General features: G+C 40.0%; 1 protein-coding gene across 7 annotated transcripts in view; it reads left to right on the top strand.

Moving 5' to 3' along the window:
- Nucleotides 1-24,958, top strand: part of HECW1 (HECT, C2 and WW domain containing E3 ubiquitin protein ligase 1) — a 254,267-nt gene that overhangs the window by 79,447 nt on the left and 149,862 nt on the right. For all 7 annotated transcript variants that reach the window (XM_054273221.1, XM_054273223.1, XM_054273222.1 and 4 more), the window contains 2 exons: nt 6,953-7,277; nt 21,484-21,591. In XM_054273221.1, coding sequence (XP_054129196.1) covers nt 6,953-7,277; nt 21,484-21,591 — 433 coding nt within the window. The remainder of the gene's footprint in view (nt 1-6,952; nt 7,278-21,483; nt 21,592-24,958) is intronic.

Genomic DNA, 24,958 nt, shown 5'->3' with positions numbered 1-24,958 from the left:
ACATAAGATTGTTGATTGCTCTTAGTTACACATAAAGTGGAGAAATTCAGGGTCAACTCATGTAAAACTGGGAAAATGTCTTTGTTGTTTTTTTTCAGAAGATTGTTTCATTTATATACTTACAGGAGTACAGATCTTGATGTGATGTGTGTGTCTTTTAGCACACTCTCTTGAGTTCATCAGACATTATTCTTTTGTAGTACTTTCGCACAGAGAAGAAAAAAACACATTATTAATTTTCTTCCTTTTTCTGAACCCAAAGAATTTCCCTCCAATCGTTGCCCCATATTCCAGCTTCTATCTTCTTGTCCCCAGGAGATTGTTCAAGTGCTTACAGAATATATGGACTGCTCTTGTTTGTTTGCTCTATAGACGGTAGGAGTACCTTCATTACTGCGCTGCCACTTTTTTCTGCCTTATGACTAATAGGCCTGCATCAGGAATCAATCCCACTCACCAGCACCAAACCTTGCTGGACTGACCTTCAGGCCAGCTCTTTCATTTTGATTCTAATTTGTGCACTGATTTGCACATCACTGAAGCAAAGTTAAATGTAAGAGGATACATTAAAATAGCAGTACAGCTGGACTGGAAAGGCACAAAGGTCAGAAAATGGAAAAATGAACTGGCTGATGGCATCCATTTGCCCTGCTGCTGATTTATAATGGCTTTGATTTTTGATTAGTGGTCATTATAGGCACATATATATGTGTGTGTGTGTGTAAACATGTATATATATATAGTGCCATAGGTGTGCAATATTGAGACAAATGCTCTTGAAGTTTTCTAGTTTTCTATGGCATGCACTCCTCGGAAATGTTTTCAGCTTGCCCAAGAGCAGCAGTTTCATCTATGTGCTCTGTAATATGCAGAAAAGGGTGGAGGGAAGAGGGTGTCAGTAGATCATGTAAGCCTGCACCTCCCTTGGGCTATTAAGCAATTCCTTTGAAGCACCAAGAAGCCATTTCTGTGCCTCTAAAAGAAATGCACCAATGCTACAAAGTTCTCTGTGCTCTCCAAATCCTTTGGCTTCATGGCTAGTTTCATGACTTTTGTGTTGGGTTTTATGTTTACAGCAAGTCAAATAATGGATTGTATGGAGAAGACTTTGCATAGCATTGTTCACTCTACACCCTTGTTTACTGGATTTGGCTGTAGTATAAACTATGCTTTAAAAGTCCTTTTGTTTTTAAGCATTGTATTAACAGTTCTTCCAAAATTCAAAAGTCCAAAGAGATTTTTCCCTCACAGGATGATAAATAAATAAATAATTGAGATAGGTGCCAGTAGGTTGATGGGAGGTTGTTATGATAGCTGAAGCTGTAGCCTTGATTACAGCTTACTTGTGAACTGTGTTCTTTCTTACCTCTGCATTGCCTTGCATTTTGTGTAGTCAATTGTACTGTGCCTGCAGTGATGAAAAATGCAAATGTTCTCGTGGTTAAATTTGCTGTGCAGGTACCATGTGCTGTGTTGAGGACTGTCCGCAGGCAGAAAGGAGGAAATGAGAATACTTCATTTGCCTTTTCCTGCCTCTGAGTTTGATGGAAGGATAGTTAGTTTCCCTGAAAGCATCTGAGTGGCTGTGGCTAAGGGGCCCTCAGGGCTATGGGTGGGGAGAGCAGATGGGGAAGAGATGCCTCCAGAGCAGGCCTGCAGTGGATGTGAAGATGAGAAGGTTCCTGGGAAGAGCAAGAAGCAGATCCTGCAGTAAGTAATTAGGTCTATGGAAAGTGAGAGAGTTTCCTTTGAGGAAAGACTTCACATTGCTGAGTTGAGAGCAAGGCTGGAGGGGAAAGTCCTGCCCTGTAAGGAGCAGCAGCAAGATTCATGATCATATACTTTTGGTTTCACCCAGTTCTGTTACTCTTCCGTGCAACAGAGTTGGATTTCCTGTCCTTCAGAACTTACTCAATTCTAATTTAATCTCTAATAAAAATTTTACATGCTGAAAGCCCTTTCAGCAGCCCCACCTTCAAGTTAAAAGTCTTCCTCAAAGCTCTGGCTTGCAGATTCCCATCACACCATCTTTTGATGACTGTAGGCACTGTTGTTTTCCTACTTGTCTTTCTGGCCCAGCCTCAAGATTTCACCCTGGGTTTTTATACCTGGGCTATGACTAGGTTTTCTAAATATTTTTAGGTTTTCTCTCATCCAGCTTACCAAATCTTACATACAGACTGTTACCACCTTACTTACTGTTTTGTTAGTACAATATCCTTGTTGACATACATGCTCTTGCCTTCTTGAAAGCTGGTCCAAAGAGTTCTGCTGAGGCAATTTATCACTTTCATCAGACTGCCCTAATTTTTTACTTTTAAATCAATCTTAGCTCCTTGTTGTCTTTAAAAAAAGCACATAAGCCTTGCAAACGACAGCTGAAAACTTATCAGGAGAGCCTTAATTTCTGGTGGAGCAACCAAGAGACTGACTCCACATCTGATTTGCCTATGATATTAGACTTGACTAGTGGCATATGAAATTTTCAGATGGATAAATGCACTGTGTCCCAAGCTCCCCATCACAGAAAGCTGTCTCTTTGTCTTTCTCAGCAGTTGCCCTTGGAATTTGGGTTGCAGTGATGCTTGCAGACATCTGAGTGACTACTTTGGGCCTGCTGTCATGGTGGCTGATATTGTCACCTTGTTCTCTTCAGTTTCTTCATCTGCCAGGGCTCCAGTGATGGGTTGTGTTTCAGTCATAGTCTGTGTCTGGTATGAGCAGTGAAAGTCCATTGTACCCCCATCCTGACCTGCACAAATCCATCTTCCAGCTATCAGAGGTAAATGGTATCAGAACAGAGCTGGATCCTTGCAGATGTTTAGCTGAGATCTATCTCTTTTTGCTAAAGCATCATGGACTTTTCTTGCATGATTAAAAATAATCCCAAAGGGAATAAAAAAGAAAAAAAAGATTCAAAAAAAAGGGAAAGATCCCTAACATTAAACCCTACAGACTTCCAGGGGATGCTTCTATGGCAGCTCTAAATCCTGTGCTGAAATTCAGCTAGCAATAGTGGTGTGAAGCCTCTCAGCCAGAGGATTCTTCTTGTCCCAAAGAGGAAGACAAGTTCCATTGATGGTACATTTGTTTCAGCAGTGAAGGAAAAGGCACTGGTGACAGCAGCTCTGTGCTTTCTGAATGCCTAACAGCACTTGGGAAAGGAGAGAGGTGTGAGTGAGAAAGGGAGAAAATGTGGGAAGAAACTGTGACTTTTTTTCTTGGTATTTACTGATTACAGGTTTTCTATGTTTATATTTTTGAAGGCTGTTTTCTTTACAGTCAGATCTCATCTGTCATTTCCTTTGGGCTGCTCCTTCCTACTTTCCCTGATAGTATTGCAGTTGGATTTATATAGGAGGAAAAAAAAACCCCTTCAATTAATTTTTCTGGTGTTTGCATTGGATGGACTAAGTGAGATAAATAAGAGGCAAAGTGCTGCTCACAGATAATCCTCCAAATACCTGATTTTGGTTAGGACTTTCGTGTAGCTGGTAGATCTTTAGAGACAAAGCTTTCCAGAGCTCTTTGAAAATCAGCAGTGAGAGGAGTGAGTAGGAAAGTGAAGCCTGGGGGTCATTTTGTGCAGAGTATCCCTAGATAGGAACTCCCTTGCCAGGACTGACTATAGAAGCAGTTGTAAAATGACTGTTTTGAGGCAGGGATGAAGAGGTGTTTCTTGACAACTAACATTTGGTCTTTCTTTGATCATGCTTTGTAATTTACACTCTATATTAGAAATGATTGTTCAGGGGAGTGTGTGTAGTGTACACAACCTCTGCAAGAGGATTGAGTAGACACTAATCTCATACCCCTAAAAGAGATATTATTTACAAATATATTATGTATCCATATGGATCAGATTGCTTTCACAAGACATCAAGAGGATGTCTTTGCAGGTTTTTAAGCTGTCTCACAATGGCTGGGACTCTATCACCAGGGCTTGGGGGCTTTAGATATTTGCATAGAAAACATGAAAAGCTGCTAATAAAATGTGGAATAACTATTGTACCTAACCTCTTTTCTACTTACTCATACAGCCATGCTTGTATTTTGATGCCATTATTTAATCCAGATAATTATGTTTGACTATTTAATTCATTTGGGGTTTTTTTCAGTTTGGGGATTTTCTGGAAAGACAAGATACTGGATTTATGGAGAATTTGGCCTTCTGGGTTGCTTTAAAATTATGCCATTTGTTCCATTGGCATGAACATACAGGAAAACAGGAACTTACAGAATTCAAACAGAGCGATAAATATACCATTTTTATTAAAACTGCTTAACCTCATGCTGGAGCTGAAAAAAAATGTTTAAGTCTAATTTAATTTTAAGGTATGCAGTTAATTAATACTCTACATCCATTAACATTCAAAAATGAAAGTATCTGCAGAACCAGTACTCCCTGGAGTAATTTGTCACCAGAAATAAAAAGTCTGCCTTTGAACTGAAGTAGCTTTTGGGTAGTGCAGTGAGCAAAGGAACCCATGTTAATGATACAGATTAATCCAAAGAGTGAACTTCAAGTTCATTACATTGATATCTCACAATTATAAAACCAATTCTAGTTATGTCAGATACTGTTGTGACAGCCAGTGCCTTCTTTGCCAAGTGACAGAAACTACCAACAATTTTAATTTACTGACTAGAGTGTGATTGTGTGCCTGCTTGTGCATCCCAGATTAGAAAATGTTCACAGCATGTTTCTTGATTAAAAAAAAAAAGATGCATTTTCTGTTTATATGAAATTTAGGTCTTTATGCTGTGAAGTGAACTCTCTTTCCAAACAGTGAGTAAATGCAAGAAAAGAAGCAGCAAAAAAAGACAGGATGAGGTGCACAGCAAATGCAACACAATGCCCTTCCCTTCCCTTCCCTTCCCTTCCCTTCCCTTCCCTTCCCTTCCCTTCCCTTCCCTTCCCTTCCCTTCCCTTCCCTTCCCTTCCCTCTATTCCTCTATTAGAGGAAAAAATACCTTTTGCATTATTAGCTTCAGTCTCGCAGCACCTCCTATAACGTGTGGCATTCCTACCAGAGCTATTTTTGCTTATAAACCCTGTTTAATGCACTAAGTGAGGATTTGGGTCAGTGGATTTTAAGCATTGTCAGGCAATGTTTGCAAAGTGCCAGCATATTCTAGGGGTGCAAACATGCCAGCTGAATTTTTTGCTCTGTGTACAATTTTTGTACAACAGAATCCTAAGATACAATAATACGTTGCTTAATTATTCCCCCCCAAAACAATATTAATAAAGAAAATATTTGTGGTTTTTTCAGTACTTACTGTTCTTCTTTTCTACCATAGCCTTGATAAAGCTGGCATTAAATAACTGCTCAGCTGGACAATGGAGCTGTGATTTTCTGCCACTTAATTTGTTTGAGTTCAAAAGGACAATTTGACTTCTGATCATGTGAAAAGCATTTCATTGCATGCTGGAAAGCTGTCTGGGTTTGTATCTAACAGACTTGACAGCATGGTTGGCAACAGACAGATAATGGAAGGCTAATGAATAATGAAAAGCTGAGTGATTGAAATAGCAGAGCTGCAGGGAGAGAAGAGGGAAAGCTGGATGGAAAATGGAAAAACAAGCAGTACAGAAGTCAGGAATAACTAGTATTTTGATCAGTATCAGAGAATGTCTTCACATCAGAATTTAACCCAGTCATAACTTAAGCATTCTCCATCTGCCATCTCACAAAAGCTCTTCACTCGTTCACCAAGACATGTTTTGTACAAGTCACTCAGCTTGCCTTGAGGGAGGGTAGGTTGAAATGAATATATTTTTCAACTCCTAGGATGATGACTACTCTTCAGTAACCTTCTCAGTTGTCATTAATTGTCTGGTGCATTCCTAAATTCCTACCTGAGCGAGGAGTGCTTAATATCTCACAATCTGCTGCAAAAACCAGATGAGAGCTGTAGCATTGGAAGCTATCAGCTGTACAGAGGGATATTGCAACGCTTACTTTGTATTTATACTTCTGTGAAGACATCTCTGGTTTTGTAGCAGGGTTAACTCTGTTTTCATGGTGCTTACTCTTCAGATACCCAGCAGGGAGGAGCAGCTCTTACTTGCTGCTAACTGGTCTCTCCAGATGAAATATGGTCTCTGGAGTTGTGGTATTCACATGCCCTCTGAACAGAGAGAAGCTGTGAGACAAGAAGAGAAGAAGGAAAACACAATTCCTATCTCGCTTGCTGTGCCTGTCTTGTGCTAAAGTAGGATGCAATATGGAGATTGTTTACCCAAAGTGAGGATGTTTGGTTCCCTTGGCCTATCAGGGCCAAGAAGTGTGTGTGTGTGTCGGACTGTCAGGGGACAGTCAGGAGAGAATGAGAGATGAGTGCGGTGTGAGCAGTTGTGAGCAAGAGTGAGGGCAGGGCAGATTCAGTTTAGATACAATGCACATAGTATAGTATAATAAAATAATTCTTTAGCCTTCTGATGATGGAGTCAGATGTATCATTCTCTCTCCCCTTTGTCCGAGTCGCCTTTGATTTACAATATGGAGTAACTGCGCCTTGAGAAGGATTCTGCAAATGTAGCGGGAATTACTGGGCTAACACTTAACTCCAGATGTTACAAGTGAGAAGACTGTCTCATGTCGTCAAAAGAGGGGGGCTCTCTGGCAGTCATGGTGTTTGTGTGTGGATATGTGCATTAACATGGAGGAAGCCAGCTCTTATTAATTTCCTTACACTGCCAAGCTCAGCTGTGGCTGAGGTTGGTGGTGCAAGGCTTGCTCTTACATTTGCTTTCACGATAAGAGTTACAGAGTAGGAGTTGAGTTAGAACTGTTCTTGCTGCCTCTTTTTATGTCTCTTTTTTTGCAGTGATAAATGGAAAAAGATCTTTTACTTTCTTGCTGTAACCTACTACTTTTCCCAAACTCTTATGTCACTGAAAAATTAGTAACACTGTAAATACTATCCTTTCTTTTTTACTTCACAGAATCTGTACCAAAACAGGTTCCTGGGCCTGGCAGCCATGGCGTCTCCATCTAGGAACTCACAAAATCGGCGCCGGTGCAAAGAGCCTCTCAGATACAGCTACAACCCTGACCAGTTCCATAACATGGACATCAGGAACAATTCCCATGAGACGGTCACCATTCCTAGGTCTACCAGTGACACAGACCTCGTCACCTCAGACAGCCGCTCCACCCTGATGGTCAGCAGCTCCTACTACTCCATCGGGCATTCGCAGGACCTGGTGATATACTGGGATATAAAAGAGGAAGTGGATGCAGGGGACTGGATTGGCATGTATCTCATAGGTAAGTCCCTGTTACCCCCTCCCCTTTGGGTTCCTTGCTTGTTTTTGTAGATGTAGGCATTAGGGTAATGGGTGTTAATGATAGTAGTAAGCTCCCTTAACTGTAGTTTTAAGTGTGTTTAGATATGACAAGGATTTTTTCAGCTCCTTTCTGTATTACTGGTTGCAGGCCTTGTGCTCACTTTTTCTTCAGCAAAGATACAAAGAGGCTTTCTGTTGATGATTTCTTGATATTTCAAGATAAATTCATTTTAAAGCCATTTGGATGTTGGGAAAATACCTCCTGTATCAAGACAGTATAGTATTTTCAGGGTTTCCTCTTGAGATTCCTTGAGTAATCTGTGACAGATGAGAGGTTTTACAAGTCAAGAATATGAATCATTTAAAAACCTTGTGAAAATGCCTTTTCCTCCATAGCCACAGGATATTTTGATATGAACAATAATTCTAGACTGAGACAGTTTGGAATTGTCTCAGAAAGTTTTGGGTTTTTTCCCTTTTGTTGTGTATTGGAAGCTATATTGAGCCATGTACCTTAGCATATTTTTGGCTACTCCATCTAGTAAATCCAGCCTCACATAAGAGTAATAAGAAATTGTTTCAATCCATTTTTACCTGATTATTTCACTTCAGTGTAAAATCAGCTTTTCTTAACCTCGTTTGGTTCCTATGGAAATAGTCCTGCTGCTGAGACTGGAGTTTATGTTAACCCTGCTCTCTGGTAAATTTTGAAAATGATGGATCAGTTTCAGATGCTTTTCTCTGTGTATTAGGGTCTTAAAAATTTAAAGGTCTTGAATGTTTCTTGAAAACCAGTGACTTTGTAAAGAATTGTTGCCTCCACGAAGGGAAATGTTGGTAAATTGCTTTCCTTGTCTATTTGGAAGATATGCCTAGTACTAAGCAGATATTTTAATTCTAATAGCATGGTTTCATCTTGCCCAGACAGAGAGCCAAATCCAGATAAGAATATGGTGTTGTGATATGAGCTTTTGGAGCAGGCACAGGGGACATCATAGGGAGCCATGGTGTTACTTAAGTGCTTTAGTGGATAAAACCAAATGACTCGCCTTCACATACTGATGATATTGGGAAAATAGATGTTGGTGACATAGAAGATATGTGAGAAAGCACTAAATAGTAGGTATGAGCATGTAGAAGAGCCATGGTGGCAAGGTGTTAGGCTTTCGAAGATAAGTTCAGGGTATTGAAGAGACTGTAAAAAGGGATACACAAGGGTGGCTGTTTTGGACATGGACGGAGAGGAGTGGAAGTTACAATAAGCCAAGCTCTAGTACTTACTTCTTTATGAGTAACCTCATAAAACGTCCTTCTTTGAAAAGAAAAGTAGGCTTCTGAAATTTAAATCTTATAGGAAAGAAACAGAGACTGGATTTAAAACAGATTCCTTGAAATCAGCCTGGTTTGTTGGCCTTAGCAGAAAATTACTTTTGTTTACAGTTAAGTTTGAAGTGAAGTGTTTTGCTGGAATAGATGAGAAGACACAACAGCCCCCAGCACTGAGCACTATGAAATGCTATATGCCAGTTCTGAAGTAATCCAGACAACTCATGAACTCTTCTCTCAGTGGATAGAGGCAAAGTATTTCTTCTTGTGGTTTGAAGTCAACAGAAAGTGCATAGGGCTGTGTCACGCTGAGTGAACTTGTTCACCCGAGTTTCACCGCACAGGCATTGCATCCAGGGCTGTGAAGACACACTGTAATTTATTTTTTTTATAAACACCATGAATACATAAAAATTTAACTGGGCAAAATAAAAATATACTGTGATACTCCTGCTTCATTTACTGTATCTAACAGAATACATTGCCCAGACACCCCAGTAAATTAAAGATGCATATTTTGAAGTGTATCCTTGCCCCGGCTGAAAGCCTCTTGTTTATGACAATAGTCAATGGCTCATTCCAAGGAACTCCACTGCCAAATAAAAAATTATTAGTGTGTGCTGTCCCTGAGAAACCAAGAGCTGATCCTTGATGTCTTTGAAGGTGTTTTGTCTGCACTCTCTCAGGTTCCACTCTAAATAACTGAGGAAATAGCAGACAGCAGCATCCCTCATTCCCTTTTTTCTCTTCCCTTCCCCTCTGGCCACTCCTGCCCCTCCAAAAACCTCATGTAATATGAGCTCTGGGTTTGGTTCCCTTTAAAGAACATGGAAGACTGTGAAGATCATTTGGGTTTTAGAGTTTGTTTGACATGGAAAACACTCAGAATCTATGAAGGTAACTGGCACTGTGGCTGTATCCCCATTTATTAAGTAGGGGGAATGTAGGGAATGGGTCTGTAGAGGCAAAAATTTGATGAAGGCCTTTTGGGGCCTTGACTTAGAACAGTTTCAGTCTGGCAGAGTGAATGCCCTTGAGTTGCTGTAGTGCATCCTTCAGTTTAGGTTCATCAGGACAGAATTGAGTTCATGTGGCTGAATGACCGCACAGTCTCATGGTGGGGTAGGGACACTTAGAGGGGTCTGTACAAAGCACCCTTCTGACCTGAAATAAAGCACTGGTGCCTTCTGTTTTGTGACCAGTCCATAGGGGTGGGAGATCCAGACATCCCTAATGGCTTAGATTTGTGTCTGCATTTGCACAGATTTTGTGAGCCTCTGCTCCTGTTACGAGAAAGAATGTTCCTGGCCTTTGGGTACGACCTTCACAATGAAAACTGATCTCTAGCTGTGTTTTGAATTGGCGGCCAGACTGGAACAAGAGAACCAAAGAAACTATGAGCTTTTCCCAGTCTGCTCAGGAGAGGATTAGTGTGGAAGCCTATTATTAGCACTTGTCTGGCAGCTCTGTTAACTATTGTGATGCTGCTGGTCATTCTAGTGTTTGTCTCAATCCAGCTTATGGATACAGCCCAATCTTTTTTGTGACTGTTTGTTTGGAGCTGAAAGGTTTGAATGTAGCACTGTGTAGTATTGTGGAGAGTCATGAGTACTGGGAAATTATTTGCATCCTTAGGATATCAGGCAGTGTGTTGTGGATTTTATTTAAGCCTTGGTGTTGGGAGCATTGGAGTTGGCATTTGTTATTTGTCTTGTGGGAGAAAGGAAAGGAAAGGACTGTGCAGAAGCAGAACAGAAGGCAGTTCCACATTGTAGGAATTTAATTGTTGCCATTGTAGTATTCTAGGAAAGATGTCCAAATAATTTTTTATGAGTGTTGGTTTTGAAATGCATAAAACTTACTCTGTTTTCACCAGCAGTGTCATCACTAAAAATTTGATGATACCAAATAAACTTCAGACTTCAGAATAATCTGGGGAAATTTGGATGATATAAATGGCTTAGAAGAAAAAAGTAGCAGAAACAATGTATCTCATATGAATTCGTACTGTGGGATATTTTGGCGTGCTATTCAAAAGTTAAAATAGCCTGAAAGAGGAGTTGAGAGAGTCTTCCCTGTGTGGAAATTCTGTCTGCTTGCTCCTCTTTTGAAGGGCCACAGCTCCTTTTACCACAAGATATCTGTTCTTCTCCCCTGTTGATCCATTTATGTATTCCATAGGTTGACCAGCTGGATAAAAAAAAAATGCAGTCTTTGCACAAGCAGGCAAGAGCTGGATTTAGCACTGGTTGTTAGACACAACATTTGCTCATGGTCTCAGCAAATGGACTAAGCAGCCAGTCAGTCTCTCAAAAAACTGTGTAAAAAATGGTGGTCATGTGTCTCGTGGCATAAAATAGTATCCACCCTGAAGCTTCCTGAAAACATGCATGCATACACACACACATGATTTGCATGAAGGGCCATAGAAAAACTCCTTAGTTGAAGGGAGAATTGTAAATGTTGACTCTCTTAAAATATAGATGTTATTACTTCAGCACATTTTAAGATTAGCTCTGGAAAGTTGACAAAAAGAAAATATGTAAATTGGGAAAACAAGCATTTCTTAAGACATACTGTGCCTTCAGGAACGGGAATTACATTTCATTCCTGCTAAGCTTGAACTCTAGAGATGCTCTAACCTCTCCTCTATATACCATTTATCAGCTCTGAGCAATGCAGAGGAACCTCTACATTCTGTAACAAGTCATCTGAAATGTGCATTTACCTTCCCTCAAGAGAACTACAGTATTATGAGATTCAGCAGTTTTTCAGAAACAGACCCACAGTCTAAAATATGTGTAAACACTCAAAGAGAGTTCTCTAAGAAATTTGAACGTAACAAAGCTCTGTTGCTATTTAAAAGTCTCAGGAATATAAGTTTTCTTTGCAGAAAAGCTATTTATAAAGAAAGGCCTATTGGGAAAAAAGAGAAACTGAAAGTTATGAATAATGAAGAAAGGGTATATTTTTTAAGTAAGAACTCTCATTTAATGGCTACTGTGAGGCAGCTGGAATATTTTGCAGTTATTTATCTCAAGGCTTTCTCTTTCTCTCTTATCTGATTTGCTATTGCTATTTGCTACAGTATGAAGCCCCTTTAGATAAATTCATACGGACTACTAGCAGCTGCCTGTAGATAAAGAGCTATCTTATAATTACTGTAGTGGCATTTTAGCTGCTACTAGATTTCACTTCTGTCATCACCTCCTTATCTGATGTAAAGGAGCTAATGAGAAATGTTTAAAGCAGACTTTTGAAAAAGTCATTTGTCTCCAGTGTCTTTGCACACTGATGTTAGGGGTTTATCAGGGCTAGCATTATACTTTTCTTACTCACATAAAGTAGGCTTTCTTTCTTTCAGTATTTCCTTATATGAAAGCAAAACCTTATTAAAGGCTATTTATTAAAAATGTCTTCATACACAACCTTGGAGGGTCCAATTTATTTTCCATAGCTGGCTTTTTCCAGAGTAGTTCCTCTCAAATTTATATAAGTAGAAATGTCTTCATCTGCTTTAGATTTAAAACTGTTTTCCTCCTCTGTTTCATCCTGTGGTATTTTTTGTCTCCCCCAGAAAGGCAATTCACCACAACCTGACAAATCTAATAACTATTGGTTAATAGACATTTAAACATTTCTTTAAACACTCTCTGGGTTGATTTTAGGCTTATATGGCCTCTGTTGCTGTTTTTCCCACTGAGACAAGTGGAAAAATGTACATTTTTCCTGCCATAGCCTTGGACCAGAACTTGTTTGTGCACCTATTTTACCAAACATCCAATACATAGGAGCAGAAAGTGTTTCAATGTTGTCAGCAAAGATGTAAAATGTTAGAAACAGCAATATGCATATAAGGCTGGGAGCTGTGGGTGTCTTTGTTACAGGTCTAATCCCCAGTTTAGGCTCTCTCTCCATGTTTGGTTGGTTGCTCCACCTCTCTGCTTCAGATACAGCTGTCTGTAAAACAAAGCCCTTCACAATGTGCCTGCTTAGAGTGAATTTTGTTGATTCCTGGATTTGTTGTGTCCTGGGGTCACCCATCTTTCCAATCCTTTCATGGCCTTTGGAAGACAATTTCTCTGTGGTCTCAGGGCTCCTCCTCAGGAGCTCATCTTGTAGCTGGGTCTGGGAATGGCAACCATGGCTGGCTGTGATCACCTCAGCAAGCTGAGCTTCATTGGACACCTGCAATTCTGCTCCCTCTGTGAAACATCAACAGAGGTGCCCAGTGGCCAGGCAGCTTTCACTAGGCACAGCACAATTTATTTCAGGAACAAAAAGTGTCAGAGGAGCAGGTATCACAGGCCTTGGCAGATACATTAGTGCAGCAATATTGGCTCTTTGTTCCAGCCTGGCTCGCCTTCACCTGGCTGCTCTTCGATCCAGTGAGAGTGATTTATCAGGCTGAGTCACTTCTTGCCTTTCCCAGTGCTGTATCTATCTGATGCACCCTTCAGCCACAAAAAACCTGGATATGCTGTTTACAGACCCACCAAATGTGACATGAACACAGTTAGCGTTTGCATCTGACTCACCCCTTTACAAGTAGATGCAGTCAACACTTAAATGGAAGGGTTTCTGAATATTCCCAACACATATGGCTTCTGACATGTCTTCCCTTTCACTGCTTCCAAGGTTCAGATGTCATTTGTGTTAATGTTGGTGGTAGCAATGCACCAAAAAACTTCTCCAGTGTGCTTACTGTAGTAGTGGTGTGCTTTATGGTCTTTTAGGGAAGTTGTAGTAAAGAAGCCTGCAGACTGCCAGTTTTTTTCCTTAAATGTATTTAATATGTAGTAGAGGTGTTTACTGTGTGCCAAAGGATTCCCATTTTCATGCATTACTTCTTCATAAAATAACAGCTCTTATGAACATCTTTGTAGGTGAATGAGTAGAAAAGAATTTTCCACTGCAACTATTCATGCTGAATATCAGGAGAGGGAAATAATGCAGACGGGGAGTAACTGCATCCTCATGCCTTCTCAGTGATTTCTAAGGTCCTTATGGCCATGGATAAAACTGCCTCTCTGCTGTGCAAGAATAGCCCATATTGCTGTGTAACCCAGACTTACAGCGAAGTCAGTAATGATCACCTACTAAAATATTTTGGAAGAAATCAGTTGGGGATATTGGTGCACCAAATCCCAGATTTTGGCCTCCTGCAAAAGAAGCATAATCCATGCAGCACATTGAGACCATTGACTGGATAGAATCAATCATGGCACAAACAGTGGACAGAACAGACATAAAGTTCTTGGCAGGATAAAGCTTGGAGCAGAAAGATTTGTTTTGGGGAGGTTGCCAGCCATGTGGATTTTGAAGGTTCAGCGTATGTTTTTCTTCCCTTAGTTTTCTGGTTTAGGACTAAATCCTTCCCATTCCTTAGTGTTTATAACACTTACATTGCACTGTTCATAGCACTGGAATATTCCCATGCTGCCTTCCACAACTACTGTAATGACTGTGTATGCATTTAGCCTTTGTAATCTTTCTCATCCATTGATCTCTCCAGCCCTAAAGGCATTTTTTTTCTTCACTGGATATCTTTCACTTTGTAATAAGTTTATAACTGAATACCATTTTTCAGATAAAATCAATCCAGATTCTCAAGAGGTTCTTTGCACTGTGGTGCTTCAGTGTGCACATCTGAGTTGTGTTTGGATTTTTTTTTCCTACTGCTTTATCAGATCACAACCTCCTGTCTAATCTACTGTTCTTTCAACATTTCTGTAAATCCATTTTCCATTTTACTGCAAATTATTTCCCCCTTATTTAATGAACATTGTTAACCTGGAAAAATGTCATCCTTGTTCACATTTCATATCTTCCAATGTCCCTTTATATCTTGTCTTCAAATTGCCTTGGGCCTGCTTTAAAATTTTCTAGCAGATTTTGTGGCTGCACTGCTGTGACCTAATCCTCATTTTCCAAAGTGTACTGTACCCAATGGGGAGGCTTCCATTGACTATGAGAACTTTGTGGTTATATTAAAAACAAGCAAACAAAATTCTTCCATGTTGTAACTTATCACACATCTGAATGCCCTGGGGAAGTCAGGATCATCCTTGTTTGGATTCCTCCCTCCCATCTTCAGTTCTGTGTGCAAATTGGATGTCATTACTTGTGAATAAGTTTGTGCAATGTGTAGGTGAAGTAGAGCTGTTGCTGTACTGAGACCCAAATGTGGTCCTCTTGCTGCAGGGATAAGAATAAATCTGGAAGTGCAGGGGCTTTAAAGGAGAAGCCTGTAGCTGGGAACAGGCACAGCTGAAGTAGCACTGACATCTGTGTGGTGCTATCACACTTCTAAGGGTATGCAGAACCAAATGATACCAGTGTTACTGGACAGATGCCCATCCCATTGCAACCTAACATCTGCTGGGGGGGTTTTAGGCCCCACAAGTTTTTATTGCTGAGCCTCCACTCCTTGCTTTCCTCCTTCCTTCTACCTTTTCAGCAGATTTGTGGTTAGAGGAGAGAAATACATGAGTGGTGGGTTGTTCTGGAGCACAGCTCCCTAACAAATAGAAGAATAGAGTCCATTGCCATCAGCTCTGCTTTTAGCCAGAGGTCCCACTGTCGCAGGGAAGGAAAGGGAAGTTCCTTGAGTGACAGAGCTCAAACTCTCAGTGTGGTTAACTCAAGTGCAAATGAGGAAGAATTGGACCCACAGCCTTCTGAAAACTTGGGCATATCATTGCCAAGATTTAATAGAGTCTCTGTAATGGCTAGTCATTTGCTTTTTTGATTGTTGTTGGTGTCATAAAAAATGAGAATCTTATCTCCCAGAAGTAATTTGGAGAGTACTGGAGTGGTAAAAGGTGATAAGCAGCTCTGAAATAAGCTAGATATTCAAAGATAAAAGTGTTTTGCTGAAAGTTGAGACTCCTTGGTTTTGGGAGTGGCTGACATGTCATTTGGGTTTAATGTCTTAACCCAATTCTTTCTGCTTCAGGTTTGAAATCCACCATGCCTGCATTTCTAATGTGCCTGGAGCAGTTTTATTTATGGCCACCATCTTCTGCCCTTGGTGACCAAGAATTGTTCTAACTTTGCCAACTGACTCCCCATTTTATTACAGTTTATCTCCCTTCCTACTTTGTTTTCATCCTTCTCTTGGCATACACCTCTTCTCCACCCATTGTTCACATTTCTGCCTCCTGTTTTTTTTCCTCTAGCTGGGCAAGGGGTTAATTTTTTGGGATTAAAATGGAACCATTCATGTGCTTGAAAAAAGCATATGCAAAACTCTTAAATCGAGAATTGAGCTTGTAGCACCAGTGAAGGATTAGGCCTTTGTTTTCCAGAACTCTTCTCCCTAGGAAGTTATAGAAGGAGGGATGCTAGCTCTAAATTGCTGTATATTAATTGCCTGCAGCAGAAATTGGCAAATGAATTAACAGTGAAGTTTCAATCCACACTGGAGCTTAATATATAACAGCTGAAGTCAATAGAAATGTTCCTAACTATTATTTGTGATTTTTTAATGTGGCATCTTTGTAAATAAGAAATTGGGATCTGCATCTTTGGTATATGTTTCTCATTAATAGCTTCTCTTCTGCAGAATGGTGACTGCTTGTATTGCACAGATCTTTGGAAGAGCAGCTTCCAAAGGGCTGGGTTTTGCAATGCAAAAGGATTGCAAAAAGAAACACTTGCATGACCTGATACAAGCTCCACTTGTGTATTGCAGAGGTTTTTGTCATCATTTTGTGTTTTTCTTCATGTGATAGATTGGGTGGTAAGAGAATAAACATCAAAAATAAGAAGCTTATTTATGGCTTATTTATGGCCTTCTGTTATTATTTTGCAATATAATTTTATTTTATTGATACTTTATGAAGGGTCTGGAACAGATGTCCTGTGAAGACTGGCTAAGGGAGCTGGGGATGAGCATGAAGGAGGCTTAGGAAAGACATTATCACTCCCTCTAACTACCTGGAAGGAGGTTCTAACCAGGTGGGGCCCAGCCTCTTCTCCCAGGCAGCCAGCAATAGGATGAGAGAACACCATCTCAAGCTACTCAAGGAGAGGTTTTGGACATTAGGAGGAATTTCCTCATAGAAAGGGTGATTAGATATTGGAAGGCTGCCCAGGGAACTGATGGAGTCGCTGTCCCTGGGGGTGTTTAATGAAGGACTGGACGTGGCACTCCATGCCATGGAATAGCCGTCAAGGTGGTGTTAGGGCATAGGTTGGACTCAGTGATCTCAGAGGTCTTTTCCAACCTAATTGATTCTTTGATTCTGTGAATTATGGAATCTCTTTCCTGCAGCTTTCCCTGCTAGTTGCAAAACAGATCAACCAGAGCTCAGCCTCTTTTTACAGAAAATTATTTTTTAAGTCATTTTGCTAGCTATCGTTGTTTGTCGTAATACAGACATACATATTGACCAAAAACACTTTTAAATTTCAAACTAATGCAGATTTATTTAGCTGAAGACTAGAAATCCTTATGTAATTTCAGAATTACAGCATTTCCTTCTCAGAAGGGATCAAGACATGAAGCCTAGCTTTTCTTTTTGTGCCATAATTGCATTACGTTTACAGGAAGCAAGTGTTGTAGTATGTAGTGTTAAATCAAATTAGTGATTCATAAGAGACTGGAATACTGTATCAAGTTCAGGAACCTGTCTGATGTTGTATTCCTGTCTCTTGTTAATTATTTGTTTCTTTAAATGTAGCACATGTTATTCTAAATTTCATAGTTGTTAGACTTTGAGAATTGAAAAGATAGGCTAGTCATATACATCAGCAAAATATTGTTTGAGAAAGGGGAGTTTGTTTTTAATTTTTGCCTCCTAAGTAAAACCAAATAGACTAAAAGGGTCACTCAGATATTGTAATTTAGACTCCATCAGTCTTTCTGAGGAGGATGTATTGACTATCTGATTGCTTCTCTGTGGGAATTTCAGACAAACTTTCAAATACCAAGGTCCTGTCTGTTTAGTGGGGCTGCTGACAGCACTTGAAGTCCCCATTAGATTATTCACAGATCTTTTTGAGGGTGGCCTTTATCAACATTTTCCCTAATTCCTCTGAAGAACAGCATGCTTTTTGTCAATTGTATTCTGTCTTTCATCTGAAAGATAAGTTTCTTTGGTGGCCATGGTTCTTTATCTCTGTAGTGCTTGTGAAGTATATTGGGATGCTCAGCATGGACGTGACAGCACAGAATATTTTTAGCAGTAGAAGGCTGTGCTTGGCAGTGTCTGGTTTGGTGAGGAGAGGCAGTCCATCAGCTTGCTGCTGGTTCCCAAAGCACTTGCTGTCATTTGCTGCTGGTGTGCCTTGGTCCCTCTGGCTGCTGTTTGGAGCCAGGCCGCCTGGCTCCTGGTTGTGCATCACCTTCCTCGTTTCCTCTAGGGCCCATGGGAGGTCTGTGGGAGCTGCCTCTCCTGTCCCAACAAAGTCTTGTGGGTCTGCAGCCACCTCCCCTCTCAAGCAAGAGGCAGCTGGCACTTCTGCATGCCCAGGGGCAGGGGAGCAGAGACCAGTGTCTGCTGGCTCCCTGTCTTAGACACCCTCACCATCCCCAGCTCTAGCTCCAGGAGCAACTAATGATGTTCAAAGTACACATCCCAAATACTCCCCCATTTTCATCCTTAATTAGTAAGTAAGCTGTCTGCTGTGCAGGGAAATGAAGCCACAGACCTAAGAGCAATTGCAAAGTGTATGCTTTTTGGACAAGCAGGGCCAAAGCCAAGCTATGCAGAGGAAGCAGATAGCTAGTTTAAAGGTTAATCGCATTTCAGAAATAGAGGGAGGGAGATGCATTACAATGCTTCATTGGAAAAATGTCAAAAGGCATTAGCTGCTGCCTGAAATATATGAAAGGGAACAGCATTAACTTTGCTCTTCATTTTGCGTGGAGGTGAAATGAAGTATTTCACCATTTACCTTTGGGAATTAAGATGTAACATGCTTTAAAGGTCAGTTCCTTTGTTTTGGGGATTCTCGATAGAAACAGGAAATAAAATTTGTTTTCCTTTGCACATACTTTGTCACCTTAGCATATCATACCACTATATGCTTACCTATGGCATGAATAAATACATGTACATACATCTGCCCTTAGTGCCCTAAGCAGCATTGTATTTCACATGCACAATTGTCTTTGTCAGTGTGCTACATACATAACGTGTGTGTTCAGGGAATAGCATGCCTGGATAGTGTTACTTGCCAATTAAAACAGGTCGACCAGGCATATTCATACATTCCAGCCTCCTGACGAGTTTCAATTACTGCTATTTTTAACTTGCCAGAGGATATTTTTTTCTTATCTTTCACCTTCCAAAAATACATACCTTCAAAAATTAGAAGAGCAAAACTGCCCTTTTGGACCTTAATGTATTCTTCTAGAGATAAAATTTTTCTGGCTTAAAAATCCCTATGAACATAAATTTGTACTAGACTAAAAATAGGTTTTTTGTTTTTTGGTTTTTTTTTTTGGAATTAGGGAGTTACCTCTTTCAAAAGAGACAGGGTTAAAACTGACTGTGAGAACAACCTACATATTGGATTTCTAAATCATGACATTTTTAAATAGGTTTTCTATACAAATTGGTTTTATGCTTCAAGGCTTCACTGCTCCTATTCAGGTGCTCTGCATATTGCAGAGCTCCATAAGCTCATACTAAATTATCCTTTCTGCTGTCTGAGCCTGTATTCCATCAGTGGCCACTGTCTATGAACTGTGTACACATGACTAGCTCCATGTATGTATCCCTTCCCTGGGACCTGCTTTTCTCTGGATGCTTCCCACACGCCCCTGTCTCTTGCCTCCATGGCAGGAGGCAGTGTGCAGGTGTTACTCAGCGGGAGCAGCTTGTTCCAGATTTCCTGTGGTCTCACCTGTCAGCTGTAACCATAGACTGGCTTGCTTGTCCTTCCCTTCCCATGGTCTTCTACCTTGCACATGCAGATGGATAGTGGCCCTTCTTCTCAGCCTGGTTTTCCAGGCTTCCTACACTTTTTCAACAAAATAGAGGAAAATAGAGGAAGGGGTTTTCTGGAGTCATGCCCATTAGCTCAGCCTGCAGTAGGGATGTGATTTAGTTTTGGTATGGGCATATGTCAACATCTCTGTCAAATTAGAGGGGTTTTGTGTAGCAGAGTTCACTCTGCCTTTGTGCCAGCTGTGGGAAGCAGCAACAGTGGAAGTGCCAGCTGGTCTCCACAGATACTGCCTATGAACACAGTATTTTAAAGCTGATTTTGGGATCTCCAGTGCCTCTAAGCTCTGGCCTAAAATGCCTGCAGTTTCTTAAGCAAGACCATTGGGTCCAGCTGAGCTAAGCCTCCTTAAGCAAGCATGGTATTTTTTAAGTAGTGTATTTTGAGGGACAGTAATTACCCATGCATCATCACAACATGGCAGGCATTGGAGCATCTCCAGCAGCTTACAGAGACTAAATATGACAAATAAACATCACAAGTGATGAAGCCAGGGAGCAGCATGCTGGAACTGAGGGATACTCTCTCTGCCCCATCAGGATGAGAGCCAGGAAGGGTTCCCAGGCTCCAGCTCAGTGCAACATTTCACTATATGCTCACCTTTAATATAAAATGTGTTCCCTGCCAAAGCAAAAGGGACAGGCTTAAGTCTTCTCGCAAGCACATAATGTTCCTATTTCCACAGAATGATGTACATGATCCTTGATCTGTATCCAGGATGGTCCTTTACTAGAGGTATTCATAAGTAAAGCAATGTTCTGAGAGTAACAGTTGTACACTTACCTGCTTTTATTAGATATATATAATTTGGAATTTAAAAGAAGACACAACCAGCTATAAAGAATAAAGTGAGAATCATACCAGAGCATTTTGCTGTTGAAGGATTACAGCAGAGATGCTCTTCAAAACAGAGCATGAAACACAGCTGGTGAAATAATTTCTGACAATTAGCCCATCAGCAAAGGGAAAATTTATTGTAGATAGCATTGCTATTTATAATTATCCATTGCAATTGTTAATGATCTCATTAGAAGGAAATCTGTTGTAATCTCTCAAGAGAGGAACACCAAAGAGCTCAGTGTTGGTACTCAGTCACCTTCCTCTGAAAGCATGACTTTGTAGTGCCAATGGGACAGTATTGACATCTGTTTGCTGCTTTCTTCTTTCACTGAAAGTGGAGTTTACCTTCAATTTAGTTTCCTTTATTAAAGTATTGTGATAGTCTTTGGGTTTCTCAGCTTTGTTTGTTAGGCTGCCTCTTCTGTTCTGCAGTTGGTCACACCACCCCTGTACACTCAGGCACAGTGTCCCTTGTTATATGGCATTATCTTTGTTTTCTTCTTGAAACAAAGACAATTCTTCACAGTGTTTACAACTGAAGTATCTTAATGTCAGATTGAATGGTTCACATTTTTTATCACTTTTATTGCAAGTAATAATTAACATAATTGTCTTCAGAAGTGAGTCTCAGCACCCACCCAGGACTTCTTCTGTAGCAAGCAAGGTTGAGTTGGTTAAAGCACATTTGTACAAATCTCTGTTAAAATTAAAACTGTTGTTATCACTAAAAGGAAAAGCCCAGGAGGTTGCTGGCTGGTCTCTGCAGGTAGAGATTGTGGCTTTTGCTCTGTCAGAGCACAGCTGTGAAATCCATTTCATCCCCCTGAAGCTGGAGCAGTGAGCCCATGGCTCAGCCCATCCTGGGTTGCTGCTTCAGCCACTTGGACTGAACTTTTAAATAACATAAATGAATGATAAATCTGATTTCTCAACATGTCGTGCCAAGCTGTCTAGTAGCTCTAGGATATTCTGTCAAGCCAAAGGTGTGTTTTTAGCCTGACTTTGTGCTGTGTGTACTGTCATAGTAGGCACTTACTGAGACCAATCTTCTTTGTTTACAGATGAGGTCTTGTCAGAAAACTTTTTGGACTACAAGAACCGTGGTGTCAATGGCTCTCACCGGGGTCAAATTATTTGGAAGATTGATGCCAGCTCTTACTTTGTGGAGCGTAAGTATTTTTCCAATTCTGCTATGATTTAATTCAATCACTCCAGAACAGTAATTCAGCTATTACTGTTGCTTTTATGATGTTCTTATGCCCAAAATGTGCCTTAGAAAAGGCCAAAAATGTTACCAAAATTGCTGAATGTGTTGATAGAAACTGAAGCACTTATGGAATAGTAACCCACAGTTTCTGCAAACAAATTTAGTGGGCATTGACTTAATTACTTTTAATACAGTTCTGAATATGTGTTTTACTCAATTTGCTATTATTTGGACTAATGAGCTGCATTAACTTTAATATGGTTTTAGGGAAAACAGGAAGTCAGGGACCTAATATCTCTCCAGGAAGAATCACATTGGCTTTTAATTGGAAAACTTCATGGTGCATCTGGCTTCTAACAGACTCAGGTGAATTCAGAAGTTGAAAGGGTCAAGTTCTGATTACCATCTACACTAATAAAAGTGTAACTATATGTAGTTGCAGCAAGATACATTGAATTCAAATTAATTGTTCCTCATTATATTAATATTTTATCCAGGGCATTTGATACAATGCAGTATAAATCTTTTCCATCGTAGCAGTGAAAATATAGAAACACTGGATTGGCTTCTGAAAAGTGCTAGGTTCCTTATACAGCAAATTTTTATTTCCAGCCCTGACTGTCACATCTCCCTGACTATTCAAATCCTTCCTCTTTTCCATGAGATTTACCTTGTGTTAGTGTAAATGCAATTTATGATCATCTTTGGATAGAAATAAGGTACTCAAAATACTGGACTGAAATCTGTAGCAAAACATCTGTGATGGAAGAGCCACATATATGCTTGAGGAGTTAAGCATGAAGAAGAGTAGCATGAAGCAATTTCAGTTTTACAATTGAACTGCATATTCCCAATGATCTGCCTTAGCCTCCTGGACAAAATTCAGAAGTTTGGTAAAAGCATTTATAAATTGCTTGACAGGTATATCTGTCTAAGAGTGTCTATATTTGAGAGCAGTCAAAGGAATCTTTGATATAACCTGTATTTTAAAGGATTTGTAAAGGACATGAGTTGTGCTTGTCCAATCTATGACTTAGATCTTAAATATCTGGTATCAGCAAGGGTGTTGCATGCAATCATTTTACAGCTGCTCAGTCCTAGAAGCAGGTTCTCTCTTTGCAGTATTAAGCATTGCTGATGGTCTGTAATTCCTAGTGTGAAACTGAGAATGTTGTTCTAAAGAATTTAGGGACCTGCTGAAATGTCTACAGGACATACAGGATGTTTATATCCTGTGTTTTGAAAAATACATGGATGGGAAACCGCTTAACGTACAAGAACACGGGGTTTTTTCAGTTATCCTGGTTTTGGGGCAGAAATTCATTACAGGATCTAACCTTTAAGGCAGCCTTTATTTTGCAGAGGCTTTGAGCCATGGTTACAAATTCATGGAACTGATCATATTTTCTTTTAGCTGTTAAAGAACTGTGGGAAGGAGTAAAATATCCCAGACTGGGTGTTTGATACCTTGGATTATTGAGGAAGGGCAGAATTGTGATGAGACTGCTGGTAGCTTCCTTGGCTAATCCACAACGCAAAACAAAGAGGCAACATGAGAAGTGCTTAGGAGAAAGCCTCTTTAAGGAGGGCCACTTTTCATTAAAGGCTCAAATGCACAATGAATTATGTCAGCTTAATAGGTTGCCCCCATTAGCAGAGACACAGAAGCTGTTGTTAATTGATTGCATGTACATTCTTCACTTGCCCTACTGTAAGAAAATGCAAATTAGCGTAACCATCCTTCATTGATGCTTGGATCTAAGTTGTACTACACCATAGCTGGGCAGCCCATGCTTGATGAGTTGCTGCCTCTTGGTAATTTGTTATACTCCAACCATTAGGTTGTGTACATCAGTTCTGAGATTTTGTACCAGTGTGGTCATCAAGGACAAATCATTGCCCTGTCCAGAATTAAAATAGGAGAAAATGAAGTAGGCAGTAGTAAATAACAGCACGTGCAGATACTCTGAGAGCTACTTGACTACTCAAGTGGGAAGTTAAAGCAGTGAAGAATGTTGATGTATGCTGGTTTTATATATCTAAAGGCATATTTGAGGATTCCTGCCCATTGCTGAGACTTACATATGAAAGCACACAGCTTTGCAGATGATTAAATGTTATGTTAAAAACTGCAGTGTCTGAAAACCTTGTGTATTTTCTATCCAGAGAGGATGATGTAAACCATCTTCCTTCAGACTTTTAGTTTTTAGACAGAGATCATATCTCCCTTTTATGTTGCATAGCATAACATTTGCAGGGATCAGAGAGATACTGGTTACCAAAATAAAACTCACCTAAGAAATGTAGCTAAGGTGTGGTAATTTATTTTGAAGGTATCCATATTATTTTCCCATATACTGTTAAAATCCCCTTAACTTACTATTGATTGGAGTCTTCCTGATTGTGGCATTAATTCTCAAAAAAATAGAGTAGCTCACTTACAAAGGCAGCTCTTCATTTCTGCTTTTGCCTTTCCTGTAACTATTCATACTTTGATATCTTTTTACCACATGAGTCAATAGTGACTATCAACACATTGCTTCAGAAAATATTATGGTATAAATTGCAGTCTTTGTCCTGGAGCTATAATAAAGGGGAGATCAGTGTATGGCCAAATAAAGAATTAGCCTTAGATAGAGAATTTAAATTTTTCAAGAATTTTAGGCACCCCATGCAGATTAGTTTATACCCTGGCCTTGAAATATTAAAGGTTAAATATTTTTGGTGGTGCTATTGTGTGAGGCTTATTATAGGGAGACCATGGGAATTATCCTGGCCAACCTCAGAAGCCAAAATTTTTTTGTTGTCAGTTAGACTGTAGGACTCCTCACAGCTTGTTTTTGTACCACATTTAAGGAAATTACCCTTATGCTGTGAACAGCCAGCCATCTGACAGCTTACAAATAAATCTTTGAGCCTTTTTTTATTAAAGAGCTTTGTGGGGCAACTTGAAAAATCAGAGATATCCAAGACTAGCTGATTTGTAACTCCTATTAATAGGCAAAAAAGCATTAGAAAAGAGGTCAAGTATATAGAGGGTTATTACTCATTTCTATATTTTGACTATGGAGGCACATATAATATGCTTAGGAGCATTTTGTTCAAATGCATAATATTCCACAGTCACTTATCCTTGCTTTCCTGCATTTTTTGAAAGTTAACAAGCAAATGAAATATGATTCTCTAATTATGTAACCTGTAGTCATTATACATAAACCCACTCTTTAGGTACTTAGCAGATTGCTGACATCTTATCACTGTAAATAGTAGCTTGCATGCAATGGGCAGGGACCTGGAATAGGAATGAGTGAAGGGAAGAGCCTCTGGAA

Source organism: Melozone crissalis, unplaced genomic scaffold (assembly GCF_028551555.1).
Source record: "Melozone crissalis strain CALT ecotype California unplaced genomic scaffold, PUWL_Pcris_2 ptg000016l_1, whole genome shotgun sequence".
NCBI lineage: Eukaryota > Metazoa > Chordata > Aves > Passeriformes > Passerellidae > Melozone > Melozone crissalis.
The sequence above is the reverse complement of the archived record's forward strand: the minus strand, read 5'-3'. Positions and strand labels throughout refer to the sequence as shown.